Consider the following 8,991-nt stretch of genomic DNA (forward strand, 5'->3'; position numbering starts at 1 on the left):
ATTTCATAGAATTTTCATAGAATTGAAAGAACACAATATATTCCTTAAAGGCCCTCTGCGAGCTACAGTAGTGCTATATTCACGAATAAAAGGGGGTTGACGCTAGTAACGCATTTGGCTAGTTACTCTGTGATCATTTGCGCGAACTAATGACTCTGTTCTCTGTTGACATAGGTTGTTTGCTATGTAGTAATCTTAAAAAAAAAATGCTGTTTCAATAATTTCCGATTAATCGAGTGTTATATTGTACTCCGTCAAATCTCTAAAATACTATCGACCCTGTAGAAAATACTTTTTGGAAAGACCTTGAAAGGAAATCAATTGACGAATATTCCACTGCAACATGCTTCGGCTTTCAGCTAAGCCACTTTAAGCTCGTCTCTTCTACAAATGGCACATCATCCTAAAAACTAAAAAACTCTTACAGTTGTTTTTAAGTTTTTCATCAAAACTAAGCAAACTGTAGCTCGATGTTGAATATAAAATAAATAATTCTCTTACAAAGTTCAAACGATTTGGTCTCTTGCCACTCGACTCCAAAACCCGTACCTCTCCTTCGCCGTTGAGATCATCTATTATTATTATTATTATTAATTCTAATCCCCTGCGAGCTCGTTTACAATGCTTTATGAACACATCGATGCTATTACAATATCCTACTAGAGCTTACTATTTATAAAAGAGTGACCAACGCCCGTTCGATAACTGCTTACCGTTTACAGCGTACGCGGTGCCTTTCTCCCGTTACTCGGTGCTGTGTTTCGCAGTGTCCTTCTCTACGACGACCCGAAGATTTGTGCGGCATTGTCAAACGAAATAAGAGACTTTTGTTGTTGTTGTTGTTCAACGGCCCGCGAGGGTGGCTCATAGCTTCCTGGTGCGTTCAGGTATGTCTTTCCTGTTGTGCTTAGAATCACTCCAACGCGCAGGTTATCGGTTAGCGTTTAACGAGTCAAGGAATTCATGGCTGTATTCTGCTTCCTTCTCTTTTCTTTTGCTTCATCTTCCTTCCTCGAAGTCGCTCGCTTGAGTCCGGTTTCAGCATGTACCCGCTCGATAACCGCTAGCAGCATCAAAAACAACAAAAGCTGCCGCTTGAACAGCGGCTAGTGTCAACGGCAGCAGCTGTCCCGCAAATCAAAGAGCCTTTCTGCCATCCGTAGGCCGTACAACCGTTATTAATCAGGCCGCCCTTGAAATTACTTTGTACTACTCACTCCCATTATAACCGGCGCTGCCAGCTGTAGTGGTCGCGTTGATAGTAAATTGTACCACAGTTGTGTTGGTGGTCCGGTAATGCAGATGCTGTTGGCCTGTTTCGTTTGCTCTCACTTTTCATCTCTCCCCGTCGAGATTCGTTTGGGTGAAGCGTATTATTTACGATGGCACCGCAGCGTTTGCGGCAGTCGCTTGTTAAGTGGACGTCGTCGTCGCTGAGACATCGCCGTCGCCGGCCAAGCCAATAACGGAGCACCAACAAGCAGGACCGGAGCAACGAGATGGTGCGCAACGTTGTGAGAGCAGTCGAATGTGCTGCTGCCAGCTCGCGCACGAGACGTCCAGCGTATCGAAAGAAGTTAGGAAGGAGTAACCCAGTGCGAAGGAGCGCTGTTGCTGTTCGCAGCTATAGAAAAGGCGGTCGTGATTCACCAGCTAACGATAAGTGGCAACAACCGTAGGGATTGAACTGCGTCGAAGTTCGGCGAAGAGTAGCGAAACTAACAAATCTACGTAAAAAGATAGATTCCAATGAGATAACACACGAGCTCAAGAGAGGGTGAGACGTTGCGTGTACACGTTCGCCCAGTTCGCTGCTTTCTCGAATAGATGGGAGGGGTTGCAACCACCCTGTCAGGACTTGCAATCGCTAACGCAAACTGTTGCTTTGCCGAAGACGATAAAAACAACAATAACACCATACATACACATATACTTCGGCGCGGCTGCTGTAATCAGCGTCGCCGCGCCCCACACCAATATGTAACATTGAATAGGCAACAAGAAACCCGTTTTAATCGCAACTACGCCATGTCTATTCCGTTTCGTTCTCTTCCAGCACATCACAGCAACGCGACGCAGTGCGGTACGTCCTGAGAAGCGCCGACAGCATCAGCGGTATCGACGATATCGTGTTGCGATGCATCAACACCCAATAGCAAACGCTGCGGCCGCTCGCAGCTCTGCTCCACAGCACTATAAACGACGACGACAACAACAACAACAACAACGCTCTGCTGTGCGTAATTACTCCTGTAGCGCACTGACGGCTGAACGGAATTAGCGATGGCGGCGGCAGCAGTAGTCGATAGAGCAAGAGGTCGACCGACCTATTGGATAACTCTACCGGGCCTCGACGACACAGCGCACCAGGGCGGCATCTGCTGTTGCCGTTGAGTGAGTTGGTCAGCCGAAGCGGAGTAGCATTGCGTCGAGTGGAACGCCACGGCTCCTCCTTCTTCGCTCACCGTGCGTCATGTGGAGGCATCGTGTCATGATACCTCTAAATACCTATGAACGGTGACTGTCGACGGCGGCGGCAACAGCAGCTGCTGCTGCTGCTGCTGCTGCTAAAACATTACTGAAACAGCCCTGATGGTATTCATCGTTGTGCGTGTGCCCGATGCTGTTTTATTCGATCTGATTCTATCCCGTCCGAAACGTGTCGACGTGCACTTTTTGGACGACTTTTATGCACCGAGTGCCCCGGCTTCTCTGCTTCTTCTGGAGACGCTTACGCTTCTTGTCTGTGAAAGCACGCAAGGCTATTTACATGCGCTTCTAAACGAGGATGCTGGTCTCAGGCCAGAGGTTCATCTGAAAGCTTAGCAACCGTCTATTAACGGTGCAGTTCCGTCGTGATAACGTGATGCCCGCTAGATTTGAGGATACGCGAGGTGGGCAAGATTCGAAATCGCGCGTAGACAAAAATCGGACTTCGTTTTGCGCAGCGAAAGTCGACGCGCCATCGTCTCAAGTGACGCTTAATTTCTAGGATACAGCAATACCTGTCTCATCGCGTGCGTTCATGTATAGTGTGTGCAGGTGAGCTCGCCGCCGTTACCGGCTAGTATGGCGAGTTGACAGAACAGCCTGTACGACGTGGGGATCCGTTTTTTTCTTACGTTCCCAGCGCACTTGTCGATCCTGCAGACAAATCACTTCGTTTACTGCGTTGGCCGTTAGGTTGAACATTGGGCCTCACTGTTATTACTGCTGCATTTTTACGCTTATGGATTTCTACTGCTCACTGTGATAGTGCTATACATATAGAATGGTTTATGTGCAGATTGCCGTTTTAATTAATGCTTCTATTTTTAACACATATTTAGCACTAAAATGCTCCTATTACCATTATTATTAATTATTCGATTATCGCAAGCTGATATACTTATCAACGCAAGAGGCTTTTAAAGTACGTCGGCCACCTATCACGCAACCATAGCGGCCTATGCATTAATCACGTTTGCGACTACTCCGTGCGTATGTACAACACGGTCCCGTTCGAGTATCTGTTGACTTGTATATATTGCATTATGTTAATGTCGTTCAAACGAATTACATTGAGATCCATATGTCCGTTTCTTACTACAGCTCGGCCGGATTAGTGACGATGTTTCCATGAATTCGATACTGTTTACCCATTTGCCTTCCAGCCATGTCGATTACGCGAGTGCATCTTATCTACGCAGAGCAAAGGTACCTGAAATTTATCTTAACTTGTTGTTGTTTCTACATATATCTGTTACGAGGGTGCTCCCTGGTATGGTGCCGGAACAGTATTATTTGCGTTCTTTTTTTGTGTCTTTCGCGCACTCCATAGGACATTTAGCGTTACCACTATTGCAGCGTCATGTCATCGTCGTTGTTGCTGTTGTCGCTGTTGCTGATGTGTTTGTTGTTGATGTTATTGCCTCGAGTTATCTGGATGTTTTCTTGCAGAGTCGGGTGACTTTCACGGTAATCTGCGTTCTCGCTGACCGCCGTAAAGGATGGCTAGGGAGTCTGACACCGTTCCATAAACGAGCGTGCGATGTCCGATAAAAAAATACACGAATCACGTCATAACGAAACGGAAAAAAGGCGTCAGAGAGAAGAGAGAGGTGGCCCACAACGGGACAAATTTGAAAAGTGTCCTTTTTCTCTTTGAAATACGACGGCTGGATAACCTGACCGTGCGTGCTGCACATCCCCATCTCAGTGCTGAGATAGTGGTCAAGCGGCGTATGTGCGTTCTTGGGCTGTTGTGTCACCCCGACTTAGCTGATGTTTTGACGCACAGTTATTATATCGACGCTCCTATTATTATCATGATCGTCCGCGATGGGAGTCGATTGCGCTTTTTCATTCATGGAATACGTTGCATTTTGACTTTCTAATGTCTGCTGTTTAGTTATTAAAGTTAATAAAACGCAAGTGGTCGTATCCATTTAATGGCTCATTTGTCCTTTTCTTTGGTATGTATGGCGATATAACTGTATGTCTACGCATATGCGCGTAAGACCATGTACTTGTAACGACCACGATACCGTTGATGATTCATCTATCTTTCGTTTCTTTCCGTCTCATTCAATCAACACGGTCATGATGAGAAGTTTAGAATATATCCGTAGATGTTAATGGCAATATGTCATCTATAGAAATCAACCCTTCCGCTACCGCCAACTTTACTTTATCAATTCTGTTACCTCCCAATAAATACGAATATAACAATGAAAATACATGATAACACGGTGCATTCTTGTATTCCCTTCTTGGCTAGTTGTCCCGAATTCTCCGTTTAACTCATTATCTGTCGATTCATTGATCTGGAAGGCTAATGTTCTGTTCCACAGGCAAACTAATTTCGTAAACTTATTTATACGTTTAGTTGTTGTTGTTAAGTGTGGTGGTCACTATCTGGTTTTTATGCATCTCCTTTTTGCAGATCCGATGCCCACTTCCAGTAGCAGCAGTAACGACAAAAATGCTCCTGGCAGCAGTAGCAGCATGGCTAATAACAACAGCATCAGCAATAGCGGAACTTGCGGAGCTGTACTTCGTGATAGCAACAACGGAAACGGCAGCGGTACCGCCAGCAGTAGCAACAACACAAATACGGGTAGTGCCTTAACTTCCGGAGGTTTTGTCGGAGCGACGAGAAGTGGAAATTCGATTGTCGGCAGTAATGGGGGCAATATCATCAACATTGACAACACCAACACAGGCAACAACACCAGTCGCAGCACAAATAGCCCAAGCAGTCATTATTGGGGCAATGGCGCGTTTATAGTTCAACACAAATTCACCCGTGCCAAAAGCTACTACATCGACGATGAAGGCAGACCGAAAGCTGACCCGAAACAGCTGCGGTGGAGTGCAAGCGATCCGGAGGTACGTAGCTAAAACCCGCCTACACAGAAGAAGAGCGTAACGATACGTTTCTTCATTAGCTCAGAATGTAATGCAGTTTGTTAGAGTTACAGGTACAGGTACACACGAGTACATAAACCCAACATACATTGTGATGTCTACACAGGTGTTCGTTCCCTTTATTACATAATGGGGAATTTTGCGCGATCTCATGTTTAGTTGCGCCTACCGGCTCTCCTTCTCCCCCTATGAATGCGGACACTCGTTAATAAACACTATAGACATGATTTAATACAGTCAAACGTTTCAATTCTAATTAGCCATTCACTAGAAGGTCGAGCATCGAAAATCTTCATTTTACTATAATGATGACATTAAAACAGCTCTGTAATGCAGTGTCTTACAGAAGGTTTACGATTTTTCTGCGTTAGGTAATGGAGCTGGTCACCGGCTCAGGCGTCTATATCAAGCTGTTCGATCTCGTAAATGTCTACTATCGAACAAAGAACGCGATATCGGCCGCACGTCGACTCTTGGTCTGCGTCTTCAACGACCAAACACTGATCGAACGAAGCGTAAAGGGTTCGCCAGATCGGCCTGGACTTTGTCCTATCACTCATCAGGCTATTTTAGGTACCGTCATCTACACAAAACCAGATACTAGTCAGTGAGAATTAGGGTATACTTTGACAGTGTCTTCTAATTTAGCGGTGTTTGGATTTCTTACTGGAGCATAATAGGGAAAAAATTGTGTCACTTAAATAAAAAGTCAAGCAATTTCGCATTGCGCTTGCTTCGAAGAATCTGTATTACTTTGCCAATAATTGAACAGTAACATTGGCGACTTAAAATCTACTTGAAATAAGTTAACGAATTTATGATACGAAATATAATGATACCGCACTATGAGCACAATAATAAGTCGCGCTGGTCAAGCAGTACAGAAGCAGGCAATTAACTGGGCTGACTGGAAACAAAATTTATAAAATGAAGTAGTAATAATTTATTTTGTTTTTTTTTTTCGATTGTAGACTGCGTAGAAATGATTAGCCAATGCAAACCTCCGGATTGGGCCGCAGATGAGACGATGATCAACCGATCGCTGATAGTGCGCTTATGTGAACTTCGCTCAAAAAGAACGGCCAAAATCTATGTAACATCACAGCCGAACCCGACTGCACATCCCGGTCCCTTCCCCGAAAGTTATTTAAGTTAAGATATCGAGCAATTCACTTCTATAGGACCGTTCAAAGATTACGCAAGTTTGTTCAGCAGCACATGACCAGGAACATTTCAATAGTACCACTATTACTAGATTGGATTAAGTTAAGGATAGATTCAAATACAAGTTAATCTGAGGTCGGGATTGAGACGACGTACATTTACTGGTGCGAGACAAGATTCGATATCAATGTATATTATTTCGTACAGATACATATGTAACTCTGATAAGAACCGCAATACATAATGTAGGACATTACTTTTGCCATTCTCGACATGCAAGACCTTTCAGGCAACCTTTTACTGATTTCGTTATAAGCACAAGAAAGTTACGAATAAGAAAATGGAGTAGAGTACGAGTAGCGGTTGTGGACTTTATCGGCACAGAAATAGATTACATTTGGCGGCTCTTTCAAAACAACCCATTTTAGTTCTCTATAAGAATCTAAATTGAACTTATACCCTTAGCTTATTCAAGCAGCGCGGCTTTGGTGGATAACTGTTTGGTAGCAAAAAAAAAACTTAAAAGCGTCTGACGACCGTACAATAACGCCAAATGTGAGCGATTATAGAATGCTATATAGGCGAAATCCAGTCGAAGACATTTGTCAAATTCGGTAAGGACCAGTAGGTAGAATAGCACTGACTAAACGATAGACACTCAGCATTAGATCGGAAATCTTGCATTGAGTCTATGTAAGCTAAATATATAGATTTCGATATTGTCATGTAGATGCCGCACACATATTCACCACTGTGCAATGAACGAAGTCCTTGGGTAGCTAAACTATTGTAACCCAAATCGATCGAGGATGCAGTTTATGGATTAACTAGCCAATAGAAAACCATTTCGTTTTATTAAAAATACATTATTATAATTAGTGTTGTTAATCATTTTTAGTGAAGCGATGTGGCGCGTGGGTGTTTTGCGGCTTATTTACTTTTCGGTAGATTAAGGCCCCGAACATAGTTTAAATAAACCAAACCCATTTACGTGATGGAAGATGGAATACAAATCTAGTATTTTGCTTCGTTATTCTCCCCTCACTGCAAGTGTGCCAGTGATTTTTCTCTTCCATTGTTGATGTGCGAAAGGGTATGCCACGATTAGTTAGAGCTGTGCTACACAGGGTGAGGCGAAAGTTGGCTTACGGTGTAAAAAGGCATGAATAAGCAATAAAGTAAAAATGTCAAGCGTCTAATTTCGAATATTGCAGACTTGGAGTTTAGCAGCATCCGTTTCAACCTGAGGCCTATCTTTTCTTGCCCCTAGAAATCTTAATTCTTCCTAGTTCTCGACTTACGTTATTCCCCACCGTAAACCGATTTCTGCCCCATCTTGTACAGGAAAAAGCAAATCGTTTTGACCACGGCGGTAAACTGCGAAATAAGCAAAGAGGTACGGCGATGCTCTAAGTATCTTTGTATCTATAAAAGACTGCGAAGAAAACACTTGTACCCTAGGACAATAATGTCAATTGTACCAACTTGTAAATTTTATATTTACCCTTGTGTCGAAAATTCTTATTATTGCAGTTAATACGACGTCGTCGGACTAATAAATCATTTTAAAAACGCATTGTAGACTACGCTACTCTTCTGTTCCGAGCAGTTTCGCTTCCGAATCATTCATGCAACTCCTATCGAAATGTTTTTCAAAGTTCTCATTCATTGTCATCATGGTTTGCGGCCGTTGAAGGCACGAAAAGCCAAAGAGCAGTTCGCGCGCATTTGCAGTACGCACACTACATTCTGTATAATTGTTACGAGTTTCAACAAGAGGCAACTTGTTATATATATATATATATATATATATATACATATATATATATATATATATACATATATATATATATATATATAAACATCTATTCTTTTAATTGCTATGTATCAACAACCAAAGCCTTCAGCAGTTCTGCATTCACATTGACAACATTTACTATAGGAGCTATTACGCCAAAGTGAGCAAATTTTGTTTGTTTTTTTTTTTTTTTTTTTTTCGATATTATGCATTAACGTTTGTTGATCACCGATCGATTCGAATCTAGTCAAAATCAATCCAATTTCAATCGCAATGAAAGTCAATTCTGCAGTTGCATGGCGGCACAATTATACTCAATATTCCATATCTGTCATGCATTACTTTTATAATAATTGAAGCGTCGACCATTTCTTTTTTATTTCAGTGTTGAATCGGGTCTCGCTTCGTTATAAACGTTACTTATACATTGCTCTGTAATAATTATTTATATTAAAACTGCTATCAGCTGTAACGTGGAACCGAGTGTGTATGACATGAACAAAGATTCAAGGGAAATTGTGTGCCATATCCGCGGTAAAATGTATAATGAAGCAAATTCATTCCGAGTGGTTTTTCTACATAGATATTACAAATACGCATCATAAAGGTTTTATAAAAAA

General features: G+C 42.7%; 1 protein-coding gene across 5 annotated transcripts; it reads left to right on the forward strand.

The window, feature by feature from the left end:
• Nucleotides 1–749: 749 nt before the first annotated feature.
• LOC111243046 (uncharacterized) lies at nt 750–8,154 on the forward strand. Of its 5 annotated transcripts, none has more exons than XM_022788146.2 (4): nt 750–887; nt 4,925–5,370; nt 5,781–5,982; nt 6,381–8,154. In XM_022788146.2, the coding sequence occupies exons 2-4, from the start codon at nt 4,930–4,932 to the stop codon at nt 6,563–6,565; spliced, it is 828 nt and encodes a 275-aa protein (XP_022643881.1). In that variant the 5' UTR covers nt 750–887; nt 4,925–4,929; the 3' UTR covers nt 6,566–8,154. The 5 variants fall into 5 exon arrangements, with proteins under 5 accessions (XP_022643881.1, XP_022643871.1, XP_086837310.1 ...); XM_022788136.2 differs by lacking the exon at nt 750–887 and adding an exon at nt 2,901–3,042; XM_086981184.1 differs by lacking the exon at nt 750–887 and adding an exon at nt 3,594–3,696.
• The last annotated feature ends 837 nt before the right edge of the window (nt 8,155–8,991 follow it).

Source organism: Varroa destructor, unplaced genomic scaffold (assembly GCF_002443255.2).
Source record: "Varroa destructor unplaced genomic scaffold, Vdes_3.0 BEIS01000001.1, whole genome shotgun sequence".
Lineage (NCBI taxonomy): Eukaryota > Metazoa > Arthropoda > Arachnida > Mesostigmata > Varroidae > Varroa > Varroa destructor.